This window comes from Cherax quadricarinatus, chromosome 15 (genome assembly GCF_038502225.1).
Source record: "Cherax quadricarinatus isolate ZL_2023a chromosome 15, ASM3850222v1, whole genome shotgun sequence".
Taxonomy (NCBI): Eukaryota; Metazoa; Arthropoda; class Malacostraca; order Decapoda; family Parastacidae; genus Cherax; species Cherax quadricarinatus.
In genome coordinates this window covers 35620381-35642702 of record NC_091306.1, presented here as the reverse complement: position 1 = coordinate 35642702, position 22322 = coordinate 35620381, and the positions used below count along the sequence as shown (strand labels likewise).

Genomic DNA, 22322 nt, shown 5'->3' with positions numbered 1-22322 from the left:
TTCACTTTACAGCAGTATCCCAGAACCTAATATGATGTATATGTGGGGTCCATCATGTATAAGAAACATGCCACATATCATATATATAGAAAATATATACAATCATGGTAAAACAAATAAACCTAACTGTGAGGCATGGCAGCCAGGCAAGCTATGACACCTGACTTCTTGCAATAAATATTACTCACCTCTCACCCTACATTAACCCTTTCAGGGTCCGTCCCGTAGATCTACGGCTTTATGTTCAGGGTACAAACCAAAGATCTACGCCAAAATTCTAGCAGCGTCAAATTTAGAGCTAGAAGGCTGGTAGGCCTACATCTGAGAGAATAAGTCTGGGTGGTCAGTGTGCACACCATAGAAAAAATCTGGACGCCCACATGGGATTGTGGGAACGCCGGCAAAGTAGCTTTGTTCATTGTGTCTGGCGGCAAGGAAGCTCTCACTCCCCACTTGCTCTCCGAGCGAATTCTGACTCTCCTCTTCAGAACTTACAGTTCTAAGACTGATGGAAGTGGAGCTGAAGACGAATTTTTTGGTTTTGAACCATATGGTACCATTGTGCCATATGGTACAATGGTATCATATGGTACAATGGTGCCATGTCATACAATGGTATATGGTACAATGGTACCATATGGTACAATGGTACCATATAGTACATTGTACCATATGGTACATTATACCATATGGTACAGGGTACAGGGACCCTAATGGAAATAAGTCTGTCTGACTTTTTTGGGTTATCCTAGGTTCTCCAAACATATGCTGCTAAGTATGATATTCTATGTAACTTTATTTGTGTATAACTAAGTAAACTTACTTATGATGCCACATGCACTTGAGTAAGTTTATTCAGGTGTACAGAAATACAATTACATAGATTATCATACATAGCAGCATACATATAAAATCCTAGGATAACCCAAAAAAGTCAGGGTGACTTATTTCCATAGTTATCCCTGTATCTGTACCATATGGTGTCCTGTACTGTATGGTACCCTGTGCCATATGGTACCCTGTGCCATATGGTACCCCGTGCCATATGGTATCCTGCACCATATGGTACCCTGCACCATATGTTATCCTGTACTGCATGGTACCCTATACCATATAGTACAATGTACCATATGGTACCCTGTAACATATGATACCGTGTACCATATGGTCAATAGGTGTTGGTGGCATGAGACACCAGCCAAGACTGAGTGAGTGGCGACACAAGCTAGCTACTGACTCTGCAGTTTCCGAGACAAAGTGCTTTGTCATCCACCTCAAGGAACACGTCAAGTTCCTGTACACTCATAAATATATAATAGAACATTACTAATATACAACATTTTTGCATATTTTTGTTGTAAACAATTATTGTAAACAAAATAATAATGAAAATATTAGTGTGTTTATTGTGTTGAATACAACAGTACCATGTAGTACCATACGGTACAATGAACCATATGGTATCTTTGTACTGTATGGTACAATGTACCATATGGTACCATTGCATCATAAGGTACCATATGGTACCATTACACCATATGGTGCCATAAGGTTCCACTGTGCCATATGGTACCATAAGGTACCATTGCACCATATGGTACCATAAGGTACCATTGCACCATATAGTACCATAAGGTACCATTGCACCATATGGTACCATTGCACCATATGGTACCATTGTATCATATGGTACCATTGTACCAAATGGTGCCACTGTACCATATGGTACCATTGTATCATATGGTACCATTGTATCATATGGTACCATTGTATCATGTGCCACTGTACCATATGGTACCATTGTATCATATGGTGCCATTGTACCATATGGTACCATTGCACCCTATGGCACCATTCTACCATATGGTACTATATGGTACCGTTGTATTCAACATAATAACCGCACTAATATTTTCATCATTTTGTTTACAATAAACTTGTAAACAAGTTTTGTAAGCAATATAATGATAAACAAATTAGTGCAGTTATTGTGTTGAATACAATGAGTGTACACTTATACAATATACATTATACTGGTCTCACAGGCCACAAATGTTATTAGAAAAAGAAAAAATTAGAAAAGAAAAGAAAAAAGTATAAAAAACGCAAAATAAAAAAAATGGGATTTTGCGGAAGTCGCTGATACTGCCGCCACCCGGTCATTTTGGGTCAACTTCCCACCGCTGTATCTCAGTAAGTACTGATCAGAAATTTTTTTTGTTGTTTTATTACCTTCACAAAAATATTATCTTTAATTCTGTAAGAAAAAATAATTTTTTTTTTTTTCAAAATTTCTTGGACACGAGCACCACTTCAGATTTTGGCCTTGGACCCTGAAAGGATTAAGACTACAAATATTTTAAAGTAAGTAATGAGTGTACTCTACGTGCATTTTACTTATTTATTGTTTTTTATGCCTACATGTAGTTCTATGGCCGAGTTAATATATGATAGTGTAAACTTGTTATTAGGCACTTATATGCATTTAAAAGTGATTTGTTTTATGGCAGTAGCCTAGAACCTAACCTGCCATATAAGTGGGGCCCTCCTGTACACATAAAAGTTATATTAAGATAGATTAGTTTTTGTCATTGCTTACCCCATACTTACTATCTATGTTAGCTAAGATACATCATGTAGTTCTTCAACCTCAAATAGCCAAAACTTTTATTACAAGATTTAAAAAAAAAATATTATGTGACAGACCAAATAAGTTCAGATTTATGATCAGCATATCAAACTTATCTTAACTGAAATGCAATTTGATTTCAGAACTGGACAAAAAGTTAAATTTTGTTGGTTACTGTAATTAGGAGGCCATGCCATCTACATACCACAATTAACTGGCTTGTATAAAATTAATCCAATAATAAGAATATGACAATAGTTGAAAATTTATGGTAGCATCTGAATAACTCTACAATAAATAATTTTATTTTTTAGTAAGAGTGTTAGAGACTACATCTTTTTACCATACTTAAGTTTTAATACTGTACTACAGTACTGTACATAAATAATAAGACATGCAGGCTTATTCAGAACCATTCCACACATAATTTGTAAACATCAGCAGTATTAATGTATATAGTCACCTGTAAGTATTCATCAAATTCCACCTGCCCATTTAGATTAAGGTCAATCTCCTTCAGTATCTCATGGAGAGTTTCCCCAGGAACTTCTTGGTCTCTTACCTGGAGTTAGAGAGCATCTCAACAAGAATTTAAGGTGGTTCATCACCTGACACAGGCAATACACATCTTGCTCTCCCATCACTTACTGATGACCAACTTACTGAGTAACACAGAAAATAGTTGATAACTACCTTAAAAAATAGAAGGGAGAAGTACAGTAGACCGTCATTTAACACGGTAGTTACGTTCCTGAAAATGCCATGCTAGGTAAAACCATGTTAGATGAACTGAAGAACTTATGGGAAAAATAGGGTTACGTTCCCATGAGCCCATAAAAAGCCAAAGAACTTTTTTTAGGCCTCCACCTCTTACAAAAATAAAAGTGAATATGTAATTGTAGTTCATTATTGTGATGTATTATGTTGTTTTTACTGGTTAAGAATACAAATGTAACGGAAATAATAGTATTTCTTACCTTAAATTGAGGGTGCTGGTGTTTGTGGATGATTGTGAAGAGAGTGGAGAGTTATGCTATGGACCTACTGGGCTGAGGTGGATGGTAGAGGTTCTGGTACTGAAGTCAATCATTGTACTGGAGTGTCTAACTTTAAGTCATTCATTCAGTCCATCAAGTCATTCAGTAAGCCAAGTTATTCAGTCAAGTCAGTAAGTCAGTCAGTTAAGTAATTCAGTAAGTCAGTCAAGTCATTCAGTCAGTCGTCATTCAGTCAGTCAAGTCATTCAGTCAGCCAGTCAAGTCATTCAGTCAGTCAAGTCAGTAAGTCAAGTCAATCAGTCAGTCAGTAAGTTATTCAGTCAAGTCAGCCAGTAAGTCAGTCAGGTCATTCAGTAAGTTAGTCAAGTCATTCAGTCAGTCAAGTCATTCAGCCAGTCAAGTCATTCAGTCAGTCAAGTCAGTAAGTCAGGTAAGTTATTCAGTCAAGTCAGTAAGTCATTCAGTCATTCAGTAAGTCAGTCATTCAGTAAGTCAGTCAGGTCATTCAGTAAGTAAAGTCATTCAGTCAGTCAAGTCATTCAGTAAGTCAGTCAAGTCATTCAGTAAGCCAGTTAAGCCATTCAGCAAGTCAGTCAAGTCAGTAAGTCAGTCAAGTCAGTAAGTCAAGTCATTCGGTCAGTTAAATCATTCAGTCAGTCAAGTCATTCAGTCAGTCAGTCAAGTAAGTTATTCAGTCAAGTCAGTAAGTTATTCAGTCAAGTCAGTAAGCTATTCATTCAACTCGGTAAGTCATTCAGTAAGTCAGTCAGTCACACAAACGTATGTTTACCTCTTTTTATGTATACAAAGTAACAAACACTTCATTACGCCACAGGTTATCTCTTGTCTAATATCTTTGTTTTCTTTGTTAATTCTAAGAGTTAAATGCTTATACCTTCTCTTGCCACTTTCAGCAACACTGGTATGCCTACTGGGTGTCATAACTGCTTGGCAGATACATAATATATTAATTAAAAGATCAAAACACAATTCACAAACAGAGCTAGCTTGTAGCAGAGAAAAAGACTGGATGCATATAAAGTACGAATGCTGGGATGGTGGGGTGGTGTCAGGGGGGGTGGCAGGAGATGGCAGGAGGTCTCCCCCGCTGATCCACAACAAGGCAGCTGCTAGAGGAAAAGGGAATTTTTTTTCCTTCCCGCAAACTGAACCATGTTAAATTAATTTTACGATGTGTTACATAAAATTGTGCTGCAGTTCTTCAATCGTGATATACCCAAATCGTGCCAAATAAACTCATGCTAAATGACGGTCTACTGTAACGCAAAAAAAAAAATTATATGTACTGCAGTGGACGATCATAATTCGCGCAGGTACACTCCTGAGAACTGCACTACTAATGACTTGCACAACTTATGGAGTGAAAAACACATGCAAAAAATAGGGTTACATTCCTCAGATCTCCAAGAGTCATAATTTTTCTTTAATGTTATAACGCTTCAAAAAATAAGTTTCTGAACTCTAGTGAGGTTCAGCCTGTGAAAAACAAGAGTATATGTAGATAAAAATTAGTTACATTAATACTGTAGAGTATTTGTTACTTACCTTCAAGTTGGGTTATTGATGCTTAACATCCTTAACCCCTTTCTGCTTTGTATTGGACGGATGAAGCCAGTGAGTGGCGAAACATTTCCTTAATAAAGATTCCCGTATCTTGCATAAATGTCTCAATCTTCATTCTGAAGTTAGTGGACTGAATAGCTGTGGCCCTACTGGGCCCAGGTTGATGGTTGGGGTTGATGTGATGTTGAAGGTTGCTGATCTTAAGATGTTGATGTAGCTTTAGAAGATTATTACAGTGGAATGCTTAGGCATTTTGTCATGCACTGCTGGTCTGTTTTATCTTGTAGATCTTTACACAGCTCACTATACATTTTAACTGGTTAAATCATCAAGCACTAAATGTGCACTTGTGTTCAGGCTCTCCTTCCTCCTCACACACTGTTTTACAGTATACCTGGAGTATACCTGGAGGGTATTTCAGGGGTCAATGCCCCTGCAGCCCAGTTCATGACCAGGCCTCATGGTGGATCAGGGCCTGGTCAACCAGGCTGTTACTGCTGGCCACACATAAACCGACACATGAACTACAGCCCAGCTGGTCAGATACTGACTTCCAAGTGTATATTATGATGCATCTCTTCTGCATTCCAAGAAATACAGGGCAAGGGATTTCAACTGTTCCAAGAAATTTAGGTGTGGTATTGTACTTATACATGCAGTGAAAGTTCTCTGTATACTCTTCAGGTCTGCAACTGTGCTTGCCTTGAAGGGGGCTGTTAGTGTACAGCAATACTCCAGCCTAGAAAGACCAATGTGATGTGAAGAGAATCATCATTTGCTTGGCATTCCTAGTTTTAAAGGTTCTCATTATCCATCTAATCATTTTCTTAGCAGATGTGGTAGATACATTGTTGAGATCTTTGGCATTATCACTCCCAGGTCCTTCACATTAGCTTTTTGCTCTATTGTGTGGTCGGAATTAGTTTTATACTCCGATCTAGTTTTTTATTTCCTTGAGTTTTCCATAACAAAGTAATTGAAATCTGTTTTCATTGAATTTCATATTGTTTTCTGAATACTCAGATCCTGTTTTTTGTCTCCTCAAGTTTTCCATGGCAGAGTAAGTGAAATCTGTCTTCAATGAACTTCACATTCTTTTCTGAGGCCCATCTAAAGACTTGGCTAATGTTCGCTTGGAGATTTGCAATGTCTTCAATGGATGACACTGCAAATTTGGTATTGTCAGCAAAGGAGGACACAGTGCTTTGGCTTATGTCTATGTCAGACATGAGGATAAGGAAAAGGATGGAAGTGAGTACTGTATCTTGTGGAACATAGCTTTTCACTGTAGCCACCTCTGACTTTACTCTGTTTACTATTACTCTGTGTTCTATTTGTTAGGAAGTTATAGATCTGTCCACCCCACTTTTCCTGTTATTCCTTTATCACGCATTTTGTGTGCTATTACACCATGATTGCACTTGTCAAAGGCTTTCACAAAGTGTGTGTATATTTCATTTGTATTTTGTTTGTCCTCCACTGCATCCAAGACCATATCATAGTGGTCCAGTAGTTGAGAGAGGCAGGAGCAACCTGCTCTAAATCCTTGCTGCCCTGGGTTATACAACTGTTGGGTATTCAAGTGGTTGGCAATCTTGTTTCTTAGAACCCTTTCAAAGATTTTTATGATTTATGATGTTAGTGCTGTTGGTCTTTAATTCTTTGCAATTGCTTTACTGCCACCTTTGTGGAGTGGGGCTATGTCTGTTGTTTATAGTGATTGTGGGATGATCCCTGTTTCCATACTTCCTCTCCATAGAATATTTAAGGCGCGTGAAAGGGGTGTCTTGCAGTTGTTGATGAACACGGAGTTCCATAAGTCTGGCCCGGGGGCAGAGTGCATGGGCATGTCATTTATTGCTTTTTCTTAACAATAAGGCCATTAAATGAAACAAATACCTTTCTCTGCTTTTCAGTCCACACATTTAGTAAACTTTCTGTCTTATTTAGCTGTAATGACCTATTCCTCAATTTTTTTTTCAGTGTCGCATTGAGAAACACTCACTGTACAAGCCTTTATCTTCATTTTATTGTTTTAAATTGAATGAACTGATGATTCTCTGACACTAAACATCTGTATTGCTCCCATGACACATGCACCACCCTTCACCACCTCAATTACATCTATTTTTTTTTTTAAATAGGATAGTTTCACATTTACTCCATGGGGAAGTGGAACAGAATACTTCCTCCGTAAGCCATGCATGTCGTAAAAGGCGATTAAAATGCCGGAAGCAAGGGACTAGTAACTCCTTCTCCTGTATATATTACTAAATTTAAAAAGAGAAACTTTCGTTTTTCTTTTTGGGCCACCCTGCCTCGGTGGGATATGGCCGATTTGTTGAAAGAAGAAGAAAGAAGTTTCACATTTAATTTTCTTTCTTCACCAGCATCACCTGCACCTTGTTTGTATACCATGATAAATATCCAGAGACAAGATGAGGTGATGAAAAAAAGGAAAAAACAATAAGTGATGACACAGAGTGAGCCACCTTCCTTCACACCCTCCCTTCCTTGCACTGCTAAGTCTACCCATATGCAGTGATAGGTTGCCTGCCTGCCTGCCTGCCTGCCTGCCTGCCTGCCTGCCTGCCTGCCTGCCTGCCTGCCTGCCTGCTGTGGTGCTCTTTAATGCAATTGTATGCAAATAATGTAAATAAATTCTGCTCCCATATGCCTTAATTGAAGTGGGCACATTTCTAGAAGAAACGGAAAAGTAAATTTAAATCGCAGAATATTAAAAACTCGGGTTATAATCTCATGACTGAAGGTTTTCTACTGTATTACAAGGAAGATATAAAATATATCTTATAATGTAGGACATTATGATGTCTGAGTCCGGTGTGATAGTTTGAAATAGTCAGGCTGGGCAGTGCTCAAGTAGTTTCTGTTTACATCTTCCTGGAGAACATATAACCTTGTGTCTTTCAGTACACCCAGACTTCACACATAGTGCACTGTGTAGTGCACTGTATACCATTACAACCCTACCGAGTCTGTAAGAATAAGATAAAAATGTGGCCTAGGTTTAAAAGAAGAAAGGGATACCTGGAAGATGTTGAATGGAGATGTCAGTCAGCTTGGCTAGTATATCATCATAGGAGCCCATGTTAACACTCTAGTATCAACAAAACATCCAACCCTATCCCAATTACGACTGAATTTTTTTTTGTTCTATTTATGTACAGTATTAAAAGCACAGTTAAGACTGTATATCAAGCAATTCTCAGTCTCATTAAATATAGTTTTATACAATAAAAAACTCTGGACACTACAGTCTCATACAATATTTGATGTTGGTTTGAAATGACAGAGACATGAAGAGCACTGGTTTTATACAGAGTACTGTCTAAGTCTTGGAAGAACATCATTTTATATACGTATAGTACTGTGTAAGTGTTGCAAAGAAAATGTTGGTTTTATATAAATTATAAGTGTTATAAGGTAAAAAAAAAAGAAAAAAAAATTGTGAAGTCCAAATTCTAGAGGAGTATCTTGCACTGTACTCACACATTCATTAGCATATGTGGCAAAACTCATGACTGTAAGACAATCACAGTCAGGTTAAAAACTAATACTGCAATAATGGTGCATAGGGTATTACAGTAATGAATTATTACTCAAACTCTTTACCCATATTTTGCCAACATCTAGAGAGAGAAATTTACATCAGAAAGAAAAAAAAATTATATTTAGCTCATTAAAAGGGGTCCAACATAGTACAAGTACTATTAAATATTTAACTAAAATAAATTACCAGTGATCAATCTCTAATACACAGAAAAATATATTTGTGGTACATTTGTTGGGTATTGTAATCAGATTGTAAGATATTATACTGCTGGCAATATGTAACATTAATTCTGGTGATGAACTTGTCATCTATTAGTCATTTACTGATTAAGGCTGCTTGTAATAATTTGGGAAGGACACTAATTATTAAAAATTCTAATATGTCCCTGTAATTAATAAAACCATTAGTATGGAATATATTCCTATCTAGTGAGAAATTTAACTTTTGTTTATTATTACTGCATATGCTAACCAAGCATGAAGTACCATACAGGACATCGTACCTTAAACCAAAATATTAGCCAGGCGCCTCTTAATTCAAAATATTTGTTCTTTACCTGGATAAAGTCTGGGAACTCAACTTGACCGTGTTTGTGAACATCAACCTCATTCAAAATCTCGTGAAGCTGCTCAAAGCTAACCATCTCTCCGTCACTCTAAATATTTCAGAAGTACAGTACAAGTAGTCATCATATTTTTACTACAATAGTAACTGGAAATTATGAAGGTTCAAATTTACATATATGTCTGTTTATATTCATTATTCTTTGTCATACATAGAATCAATATTTAGAACTGAAATAAGTAGATGTCCACTTTAAAATAAAGGTTTTGATTTGCACTTTTTTAATAGAGACTGTATTAAAATAACAGCAAAATTTTAGTTATAAAATTACTTTACTGATTATATGACTTTAATAATCTACAGTACAATTAACAAGAACAACCTATATGGTCACCATACCTTGAGTGAAGCTCGAAGATCATTAAGAGAGATATATCCCTTCTTGTCGGTGTCAAGAGAATTGAAGCGTTTCACGTACTCGGATATTTCACTCTTAGTAAGATTAATGGGGATCCTTTCTCTGGATGCACGGTTTACATTCTGACCCATCTCTTGCTGTAGATACTTTGTAGCAGCTTCTAGTTGACTCTGTTGTTAAAATAATTTGAGTATAAAAATTTAATATGGACTTAGAGAGTATGCAACACGCAGAGAGAGATTATAATAAAGATTCTCAAACCTGGAGTTATAGCAATACTTCTTTGCTTATTTTATAAAAGAGAAAAAAGATCAAGATTTTATTTCTTTGTAAAGGTTACAATGTGTAATTACAGTTTTGATTCGCTAAGTACAAAGAAAGCCACTATCATGCCAGGGCATTTCAGGCAGACTAATCCTAATACATAATGGCTACTTAAATCTAGACAAGATAAGAGTGGTTAACTATTATTAAAATCGTTATTTAATCTTAATAATAATGCCAAGCACTCACATTATTATTAAGCTGCACATAATAAAAACAATATTACAATTAATGGTTCAAGCAGTAATATTTCATGGACTGGCAGATGTTTAATAGACTAGAGGTAATATAATATAATAACTGATTAGAAGTTGTTTTGGTTCAAATTCAAATTCAAATTCAAAGTTTATTCTCTATAAGGATTACAATGCTGAGTTTACAGAATTTGGTTATTGTGTGGTTTACATGTAGTAAAATAATAATTACAGAGTGTATCACTAGAACACCTAGCATGGCTAGGCATTTCGGGCAGACTTAAATTAAATCTTAAGTTTAAAATATTACAAAATTATGAGGTAAGTTGGTATTATGGCTAAGTGATTAAATACTAGTTTGTGAGTTTAGCAATGTGAATGCTTTTGTTTTGGCACAATACATAGTTTCAGTATTGGAGTATCACAGGCCAACTTATGACTAGTTAAGATTCATTATTTTGAGATTGAGATTGATATTTCTGTTTATGGTCAAATGGGTGAGTGAGTGTAAGTGTTAACCACCAGGTGGTATCCGTGTACAGTGGACCCCCGCATAGCGAACGCCTTGCATAGCGAACATTCCGCATAGCGAACGCTTTGATCGCTAAAATTTTGCCCCGCATAGTAGACAAAAACCCGCTCAGCGAACTTCGTCCGAGACGCGTCCAATGTGCGGCCTCAGCCAGCCTCACATGTGCCGCCTGTCCCATTGTTTACCAGCTAGCCTCCGCGGTAACATTCAAGCATACACTCGGAATATTTCGTATTATTACAGTGTTTTCGGTTCTGTTTGTTGAAAATAAGTGACCATGGGCCCCAAGAAAGCTTCTAGTGCCAACCCTGTGGTAAAAAGGGTGAGAATTAGTATGGAAATTAAGAAAGATTTTGAAGGGTTTGGGGCTAACCCTGAGAAGCCTATGCCAGTTGTGGAATCCATTGTGCCTACTTCAAAAATTAAGGAAATGTGTGCACAGTGGGTTGAACTGCAAACCTTTATGGATGAAAATCACCCTGACACAGCTGTTGCAAGGCGTGCTGGTGACTATTTCAATGACAATGTTATGGCCCATTTTAGACAAATCGTAAAGGAACGGGAGGTACAGAGCTCTATGGACAGAAAGAAGTCCAGTGACTCTGAAGCTGGTCCTAGTGGCATTAAAAGAAGAAGGGAAGTAACCCCGGAAAAGGACTTGCCTCCTCAAGTGTTAATGGAAGGGGATTCCCCTTCTAAACACTAACACTCTCTCTCCCCTCCTCCCATCCCATCAATCATCACCAGATCTTCAATAAAAGTAAGTGTCATGTAATTGTGCATGCCTTTTTCAGTTTGTGTGTACTAAAATTAACATTTTTTTGTGGTAAAAAAATTTTTTTTTCATACTTTTGAGTGTCTTGCACGGATTAATTTTATTTCCATTATTTCTTATGGGGAAAATTAATTCGCATAGCGAACATTTCGCATAACGACCAGCCCTCTTGCACGGATTAAGTTCGCTATGCGGGGGTCCACTGTAATTAGTTGACAGGGTGTATCAGGGAGATAAGATGTTTTCTGATGGTAGTTTTGAAGGTGATGAATGTGTCTGCAGTTTTAGAATTTTCAGGCAGGGTGTTCCAGATTTTAGGGCCTTTGACATACATTGAATTTTTGTAAAGGTTTAGTCTGACACGGGGAATGTCATAGAGATGTTTGTGTCTGGTGTTGTGCCTGTGGGTTCTGTCGCAACTATCAAGAAAGCGTTTTAGGCCAAGGTTAATATTGGAATTTAAGGTCCTCCTGATGTAGATTGCACAGTAGTAAGTGTGGATGTACTGAACAGGGAGTAAGTTTAGATCTATGAAGAGTGGGGGGGGGGTGTTGCCAGGGATGGAATTTAGTGATTATTCTTACTGCCACTTTTTGTTGGGTTATTATTGGCTTTAGGTGTGTTGCTGCAGTTGAACCCCAAGCACAGATAGCATAGGTGAGGTATGGATATATAAGTGAATGGTATAGTGTGAGAAGGGCAGTTTGCGGCACGTAGTATCGTATCTTGGAGAGGATCCCAACCGTTTTGGATACTTTTTTGGTTATGTGTTGGATATGGGTGCTGAAGTTCAGGTTGTTGTCGAGGTATAGGCCTAGGAATTTGCCCTCATTATGCCTGGCAATTAGAGTGTTGTCGATCTTAATGTTAATTTGCGCATCTCCTGCTCTGCTACCAAACATAATGTAGTAGGTTTTGTCAGTGTTAAGCGTAAGTTTATTGGCTGTCATCCAAGTCGATATTTTGATCAGCTCCTCATTAACAATGGTGTTGAGGGTGGCAAGATTAGGGTGAGAGATGACATAAGTCGTGTCGTCAGCAAAGAGAATGGGGTTCAGGTGTTGAGATACGTTTGGAAGATCATTGATGTATATGAGGAAGAGCAGTTGGTTTGGTATTGAAAGATGAGATGATTTTTAAGCAAAGTCCTAAATTTATAAGTAGTCAGGGGATCCTTCACCAGTTCAGGAAGTGAATTCCAGAACTTTGGGCTCTTTATGTGCATTGCATTTTTGCATAGTGTGAGACTGACACGAGGGATGTCGAAAAGTCCCTTATGCCTTGTATTATGAATGTGTGTTCTGTTGTAGCTATCAAGTTGTTATGGGGCTATAGGACCCAACATGTATTTATAAGTAACAGTTACTCTGGAATACCTAATTATATTGAATTGATGGGGACTTTGCTCTAAATGTCAGAAGGACTGATCAACCTTATGACTGAGAGGCAGCTGGGTCAAACCTATTTTTCTCAATATAATAGGTTATACTATAGACACAAACACACAATTTAAATAAGTAGTTTATAAAGTTGTATTTCTTTTTGTAAAAGTAAAGTTAAGAGGTGGTAGAATTGTGGTAACTGGAGAATTGTGCTTGGCAACAGTCTTTTGTTTTGGTGGGAGGAGTTAGCCAGGCTCTCTCTCTCCCTCTCACTGACTCTCTCTCTCTGTGGCTGACCTTCAACCTGGCAGGATCTCTTGGTCCTTCTCCTATCTTTTGGGGCATCATGTGTGCTCCAGGGGTGAGTTTTTATAATTTAAGTTTTGGCCACCATACCCAGGGTGACTAAAGTGTGTCAAAACACTGGTTAGCCCAGAGTTATGTCAGGAAGAGTGAAGGACAAGAGTTGTTGCAACACACCATGTGGAGCACAGGCATGGAGTGTGTAGATTTTGTTTTGAAAATGGAGGCTGTGATTGTATATTCTGTACATATCTATTGAGAATACAGTTATATTTTTATAGTAGTAGTTTACATAACCTGTGAAGAGGGCTGGTGAAAGGGTATCAGAGACACTCAAGATGATCAGCCATGATGTAAGTATTACCCCTAGACAAATAAGGCCATTAAGTAAAAGCTACCCCACACTAGAACATGTAGTGAGAACCTTACCATTCAAGGTAATAAGGGACAAACCAACGTAACATGGGAGCTTGACCGGGAGAGTTATTTGACTGCTAAAATAACTCAAAACATTCTTTGAACTATATGTGCTGGTATGGGGTAATAACAGTTGCATGTTTCTGGTAGAAGATTTACCAAGGTGGTGTCAGTGGAAGTGTTGTTTTCATATATTAGTTTACAGGTTGTTTTTCTCCTAAGGTGGGGGAAAGGGAGTAACACATTTTTGTTGTGGTTATGGTAAGTGCTATGTGCATAGTTTACATTCAATTTGTGTTATTTTATGTGCCTGTGGGAAAACTTTGTCCACTGATACTGTAAGAGGGAAGCAAGTGTTTAAAGATAAAACTATGTCAGAAGATGAGTCTTCAGATTTTTTAGGCTTCAGGGAAGAAGGTAATAATTCATCAGTAAACATGCCTGTTAACAGTGAACATGAGGGATCACCTACTCCAGGTGATATGGAAATGGAGAGAATGAGACTGAAATTAGCTGTACTAGAGGCTGAAATGAAATTAATGAAAGCTAAGGAGGAAGAGCGTCAGAGGTTAGGAGGTTCAGAACAAGAGCCTGAGCAGTACTTTAACATAACTAAAGCTGCAAATTTTGTCCCTAAGTTTACAGAGAGTGACCCAGATAGGTATTTTTCTTTTTTTGAGAAGACTGCTTTGGAGCAAGGATGGCCCAAACAGAAGTGGGCTACCCTAGTTCGCACACAACTTGTAGGTAAAGGATTCCAAAGAGTAGAGACTCTGGAGGGGCAAGATTTTTCTGATTATGATAAGATTAAAGAGGAAGTATTGCTTGCATACCAAATGATACCTGAGAAATATAGACAAAAGTTCAGGAATCAAAAATTTCAGGATGGGCAGACCTTAACTGAGTTTGGGAATGAGAAACTGTTCCTTTTTAAGAAATGGGTTTGTTCTAAAGGAGTTAATAAAGACTATAACAAATTAGTAGATCTAATGGTTCATGAGGAATTGTACAATACAATCCCTGTTGACCTCAGAGAATATTTGGAGGACAAAAACCCAGATAATCTTTCAGAAGCACTGGATCTAGGTGACCGATTCTTGGCTCGCAGGGAATTGGTAAGTAAAAACAGTCATGCTCCTGAAAATTTCCCCACTCATTCTAAACCTTATTCCAAGTCCTATGGTCATAAAGGTAAGTGGGACAAGAATTTTCAGGGACAAATGAAAGCTGAGGTGCCCTCTAAAATAGAAGGAAAAGGTAAGTCAGCTGGAGTTCAAAGTTTACTTAGACAATCAGATGTTTCAGATCCTCGAGTAAACAGTACCAGTCCTACACCAAATGGTAAAAATACCTTTAAGAGTTTTATCTGTTATTACTGTAACAAAACTGGACACACACAAAAGTTTTGCTGGTCAAGGCGGCGAGATCAGGAAAGGGAGGAACCACCCCAGAGGACTCTAACTGCAGAGATACATCCAGTTGCCTGCATTAGGTCTTCAAGGCAAGGTGAGGAGGAACCTTTGGATCTAGACCCCAGGATGTGTATATTTTCTAGTAGGTCCACAGTTGGTTTGCAAAAGAATGTAGGCAGAGTTGAGAACATATTGTCCTTGAGAGATGGATGTAGCACCTACTCTTTGCTACGTGCTGGAGTGCTACCAGTGTCTAAGGATACCTATACTGGGGTAGATATATTGTTGAAGGGTATTACGGGTTCAACCATAAGGACACCTGTACACAAATTATGGGTAGAATCTGCATACCAAGTTGGCTATCTCCCTGTAGGTATCTCCGATGAAATTCCCTTCGAAGGGGTCGACCTCTTATTAGGGAATAATGTTATGGGCCTGTTAGACAGTGAGGAACAACTAGTTTGGGGGAAACCAAGTCCGAAATGTTGGGAGGAAATGGCTAGGAAAACCCTGCCAGACCTTCTCCCTGATGGTTCCACCATGAGAAGTATGGCTCATGATCATGCTACCAACAGTCTTCATGATATTTCTCATGAGGATGGTGAGGGCTTAAGTTTGATAACTCTGCTTTCTGATGTTGAACTGCAGTCAACTGAAGAAAAGGATGTTCCAGCCAGAGCTGAGCATGATTGGAGAATGGATCAGTTAAATAGTGTGAGAGAGGCTGCACCTGCTAGGGTGCAATTAATTTCTGTGCAGGAAAATGTCGCTGTTGCTGAGGAAGAGATTTTACAGTTAAATAAGTGTTTTCATTTCAGGGAGGAAACTCTTATAAAGAATTCACCTCTGTTTGCAGTATCGATGGAAGGAGAACAAGGGCTTCGTCCCCAGGTGGTGATGTCCAAGGTTTCCAGGCATTTCTTCTGGTCTCAGCTGTGGGAGACTGTCAGAGAGCATATTGAGACCTATCATGCCTTTCAAATTATAGGGAAACCTAGTCGAAGTATTAAACCTGTTCCCCTTCAGCCGATTTCAGCACCAGGTGAACCCTTCAGCAAGCTGGTAGTGGATGTCGTTGGCCCACTCCCAAGGACCAGAATGGGAAATAATTATTTACTAACAATAATTTGCTCCACTACCAGGTACCTGGAAGCAGTCCCTCTGCATAAGATAACTGCTCATGTAGTCTTAAGGGTTTTGATGAAGTTCTTTTGTCATGTTGGTTTTCTTCAAGCAGCACAAACAGATCAAGGATCTAACTTTACCTCTAAGTCTTTTAGAAATGTTTTGAAGGGACTAAAAGTAGAGCCTCAGTGTTCAACTGTGTATCACTCTCCATCTAAAGGGGAAATAGAGAAATTACATCAAACCCTCAAGACAATGATGCAAGCCTATGGTATAGACAATACTAACAACTGGGATGAGATGATCCCTTTCTTTGTATTTGCTGAGTGGGGAAGCACTCTGGAATCTCTGAGCTATTGGCTTGGGGATGATGGTGATGCTCCCCCCTCGGAGCTTTTTCTCAGTTTCAGATACTGTTTGGCTCGTATGAGGTGGATGGTACCAGTGAACGTGCCCATCAACCAGACCAGGATGATGATGTGGGACCATATATGGACCATGATACTCTGGAGGCTGGAGAGGAAGTGCTGATACTGGAGCCAATTCATGTGAAAATCTGTATGGCAAGTTGCTGTGAGCTGAACATGTTGTGGGGGAAGTTCCCAGGGGTTAGATATAAAACTCACACCCCCAAGCAAGAAAAGAATGAGTATAGTGTACACAATAACCGGTTAAAGGGTTTGAAGTTATGTCAAAAATTCAGAGAGACCAATGTTTTAATGGAATGTAAAGGGCTGCAAAACAATAATCTGTATGAAATACCAAAAGTGTATTTAAGAAATAACATGTGTGTAAAAGATTTTGGGAAATGCATGCTTGGTTTTAATGAGAAAAATGTTGGAGAGTTGGCTCAGCCACCTTGGAACTTTATAAAAGTTTGGGATGTCAGTAATGGGGAAAAGTTGAAACTCCATGAGGAAATTGTTAAGGAAGTTGAGCCAATTCAACAATTTTTGTGTGGGAAAAATCTGTATGAAAAATTGGAGATGGAGGAAGAAGTGAAATTCTTCCAACACCAGTTTGTAGTGCTTAGTGAGAGTCAGTGGGCATTCCCATGCTTCATGGTTCCCAAATTAGATGGCACCCTGGGCATAAACACTGACTACCACAGAGTACGTTTAACAACTAAGGTTTACAGAATTAGAAAGATTGATACTTATGCACTAAAAGATGCAAACATTTTAAATAAGCTAAAACATGGAAGATGTGATTTCCATGGTCTGTGTTCAAGCACCATTTTAATGTGTGTAATGCAAATTGTGTTCATTGTGTGTTTAAAATTTGTGTGCGAGATGGAACGTGATGGTGTTTGTGTAAACTTGATGTATCCAACCTGGGTGCAAAGAGATGTCTTTGGTGTTTGTTGTTGCACTGCGAGAGGTTGCAGAACTGTTACTGTCTATGAACAACCTTCTAAGTTTAAATGTCAACATTTTACCACAGGAAAGAAAATTTTCATTTTGGGGCTGGCTATTCAGCATTTGTACATGTCTCAGGATCTCTTCATCCTGTTCCTGTGTATAGTGACTAAAATCAGACTCTTAAAATGGGCTTTGTTCCTACAGCCTTTTAATTTGAAAGTTAAATATATAAAAGGCTCAGAGAATGTGGTTGCTGATGCTCTCTCTAGATGTTTCATGTAGATGCATGGTGCGTACTTTGTACATAGTGTTTGTCTTGTGCTGACCTTGTTGTTTTTGCAGTGGTGAACTCTCAGCGAGCCTGAGTACTCTCTACCAGCCATCTGACTGTGAAGGAGTCGAGTCAGAGCCAAAAGTGTGACGAGGGTCAGGGTGTACTTAAATGTGAGTTGAGGCAGTGGTTGACAACCTTCGGTAACATGAGACGTTCAGGAAGGTATGTGATGTTGTGTCTTGGTGTGCTCTATATACAAAACGGCCCGACGGTTTGCCTTTGTGGTCCCCTGGACCCCTCCATGTTCTATGACAGCCTCCTCTTCATAAGTTTGGAGGATCTGTGTGGAGTGGGACCTCAGAAGATGGGCTTGAGTGCCTGACCATGTTAAGGATCGTGAGTGTTGACTGGAAGTCTCACTGTTTGGTTCGGCCACCAAGTGAGAGACACCTTGACATGTTTTGTGAAGTTTCCTGCCTGGTGTACACCTGACTGCTCTGGGTTTGGCTCTACTCTCGTCTCCTGATCAGGAAGATGCCACCCTGGATTACCAGTTGCTTGCTGGATTACCGTAGCAGAGGCACAGGCCTGTTGGTGTGGGCTTTCACAGTGGGCATTGTGTGCAATTTTTGCATTGTAATGTGTATTGTTTAAAAGTCACTAAAATTGTAAATAGTTACACCCTTGAGTATATGGGTATGGTTAAAATGCTTTTCTAAAAAATTCTGCAATCTCTTGTAAATAACAGTAAAGTGAAGAGTAGTTATGGTGCAGGGAAAATGTAGCATTTCTAGTAGTCTTGTTTACCGCGTTCAGACTTAAGCAATATACTTTTTACTAGCCGTATCCTGAGGGACACGGCTAGCTTTTGTGAGACTTCGTCTGGAGGTGGGGGTGTTATGGGGCTATAGGACCCAACATGTATTTACAAGTAACAGTTACTCTGGAATACCTAATTATATTGAATTGATGGGGACTTTGCTCTAAATGTCAGAAGGACTGATCAACCTTATGACTGAGAGGCAGCTGGGTCAAACCTATTTTTCTCAATATAATAGGTTATACTATAGACACATAAACACACAATTTAAATAAGTAGTTTATAAAGTTGTATTTCTTTTTGTAAAAGTAAAGTTAAGAGGTGGTAGAATTGTGGTAACTGGAGAATTGTGCTTGGCAACAGTCTTTTGTTTTGGTGGGAGGAGTTAGCCAGGCTCTCTCTCTCTCTCCCTCTCACTGACTCTCTCTCTCTGTGGCTGACCTTCAACCTGGCAGGATCTCTGGGTCCTTCTCCTATCTTTTGGGGCATCATGTGTGCTCCAGGGGTGAGTTTTTATAATTTAAGTTTTGGCCACCATACCCAGGGTGACTAAAGTGTGTCAAAACACTGGTTAGCCCAGAGTTATGTCAGGAAGAGTGAAGGACAAGAGTTGTTGCAACACACCATGTGGAGCACAGGCATGGAGTGTGTAGATTTTGTTTTGAAAATGGAGGCTGTGATTGTATATTCTGTACATATCTATTGAGAATACAGTTATATTTTTATAGTAGTAGTTTACATAACCTGTGAAGAGGGCTGGTGAAAGGGTATCAGAGACACTCAAGATGATCAGCCATGATGTAAGTATTACCCCTAGACAAATAAGGCCATTAAGTAAAAGCTACCCCACACTAGAACATGTAGTGAGAACCTTACCATTCAAGGTAATAAGGGACAAACCAACGTAACACAAGTATTAGTTTAAGTGGAGTTTTTTTTTTTTTTTAACAAGTCAGCCGTCTCCCACCGAGGCAGAGTGACCCAAAAAGAAAATACTTTCATCATCATTCAACACTTTCACCTTACTCACACATAATCACTGTTTTTGCAGAGGTGCTTAGAACACAACAGTTTAGAAGCATATATGCATAAAGATACACAACATATCCCTCCAAACTGCTAATATCCCGAACCCCTCCTTTAGAGTGCAGGAATTGTACTTCCCATTTCCAGGACAAGCCCGGCTATATAAAAATAACCGGTTTCCCTGAATTCCTTCACTAAATATTACACTGCTCACACTCCAACAGATCGTCAGGTCCCAAATACCATTCGTCTCCATTCACTCCTATCAAACACGCTCAAGAACGCCTGCTGGAAGTCCAAGCCCATCGCCCACGAAACCTCCCTTACCCCTTACTTCCAACCTTTTCGAGGACGACCCCTACCCCACCTTCCTTCCACTACAGATTTAAATGTTCTCCATGTCATTCTACTTTGATCCATTCTCTCTAAATGACCAAACCACCTCAACAACCCCTCTTCACCCTCTGACTAATACTTTTATTAACTCCACACCTTCTCCTAATTTCCACACTCCGAATTTTCTGCATAATATTTACACCACACATTGCCCTTAGACAGGACATCTCCATTGCCTCTAACCACCACCTTGCTGCTGTATTCACAACCCAAGCTTCACACCCATATAAGAGTGTTGGTACTACTATACTTTCATACATTCCCTTCTTTGCCTCCATAGATAATGTTTTTTTGTCTCTACATATACTTCAATGCACCACTCACCTTTTTACCTTCATCAATTCTATGATTCACCTCATCCTTCATAAATCCATCCGCCGACACGTCAACTCCCAAGTATCTGAAAACATTCACTTCTTCCATACTCCTCCTCCCTAATTTGATATCCATTTTTTCTTTATCTAAATCATTTGATACTCTCATCACCTTACTCTTTTCTATGTTCACTTTCAACTTTCTACCTTTGCACACACTCTCAAACTTTAGATTTTGCCACCGAAGTGGCTAGTTTATTGTGCACCCCATATCCATGCTGTGGACGGTAGCGCAAGAGCATATGGATACACAAAAGGCCTAGGAACTAGGCCCCAAAGGGTTAACAGGAATGCATATAGATTTATATCTACATATCTATAGTTCACTTATCTGTTACAAGCAAATTTAGGAAATTTGCCTAGTATATCTGGTATCTTGTTTTCATTAATAAGATATCTTGACATGTCTCATAGGTTATTATACTGTCTGTCTCTGTATTCCTTAATAAGTGGACAATTAAGCACATAGTGTTCAAGAGAGTGACCATATACCTGATCACATAATTTACATTTAGTTTCATCATCTGTGTGTCTCCCAAACTGCCAGAAGTACTTGTAACCAAGCCTAAACCTGGCCACTACAACATCAGTCAGTCTGTTCACATTGCACGTTGCTCCATAAACATACTTATCTACGTTCATGTTATCATAGTGGGTTATACATCTACTCAGGCTTCTAACTGCATTCCTATAACAATCATTTTCATTATTTACTTCTCTCCTAATATTATTCCTAATGCTAGACACAGTTATACCAAAGTTATATTCTACATTCTCCTTCTGGGTACTCTTCTTGGCTAACATATCAACTTTATCATGAAGGAGTAATCCAATGTGTGATGGGATCCATAGCAATTGTACATTAATTCCTTTGTCCCTAATTTTTAAGTATCTATACCTGGCTTCTCCAATGAGCATGTTGTTGGAGTCATTATATGAGTCAAGAGCCTTCAATGATGACATAGAATCAGTAATGATGATAGAGTCAAGCTCAGTGTCATAGGTTAGCTTTGGCACCATTACGATTGCAAACAATTCAGTTTGCAATGTAGACGCCCAGTTGTTAATTCTTATGCCTAACTCAACAAATTTATTATCGTTTTTAACAAGGGAGGTGGCAACAAGAGCAGATGCAGCCCTGCCAGAAGACTCCTGTTTAGATCCATCAGTGTATATAACTTGTGATAACTTATTACTACCAGCTAGGTGAGAAATTTCTTCTTGAGCAGTTGCTCTAACAAGAGATTTAAGGAAGGGATTACTAGCAATGAGCTTCTTGGGAGGGACTTGCAGGTATGTGATATTAAATGAACATATCTTCCACGGAGGGGTGAAATGCTCTTGTTGCCTACAGTGATACAGTTCATGCAGGTTATAAAACTTGATGTAATTGCACGTTTTCACAATCCATTTAGATCTGTGTGTATTAAGTAAGTAAGTAAGTAAGTTTATTCAGGTATACACAAATACAGTTACATAGAATTATCATACATAGCAGCATATGTGTAGAGAACCTAGGATAACCCAAAAAAAGTCAGACAGAGTGACTTATTTCCATTGGGGTCCTTTTACCTTATTATTATAATATAAAGGTTATAATATTTTCTTATTATTCTACAATGAAGATAACATCTTATTATCATACTAAAAAGACTATCTACTACACGAGGGTCATTAAGACTATCTACAATACGAGGGTCATTACTAGGAATAAGGTAAAATTTACACGTATGTTAGCTAAAAAATAGAAAATCATTCCCCTCTCTTTCTGTAGCTACATTCATCAGACACCTTTTGGCATTCTTCTTGAACTGGTTCATGCTATGACTGGCTTTGACAT

At 38.6% G+C, this 22322-nt stretch overlaps 1 protein-coding gene across 1 annotated transcript in view; it reads right to left on the bottom strand.

Moving 5' to 3' along the window:
- Window positions 1-22322, bottom strand: part of LOC128692048 (glycerol-3-phosphate dehydrogenase, mitochondrial) — a 202679-nt gene that overhangs the window by 89708 nt on the left and 90649 nt on the right. The window contains exons 4-5 of the mRNA XM_070085286.1: window positions 9749-9937; window positions 3093-3191 (exon numbers count right to left, since the gene is read on the bottom strand). Of these exons, the coding sequence (XP_069941387.1) occupies window positions 3093-3191; window positions 9749-9937 (288 nt within the window). The remainder of the gene's footprint in view (window positions 1-3092; window positions 3192-9748; window positions 9938-22322) is intronic.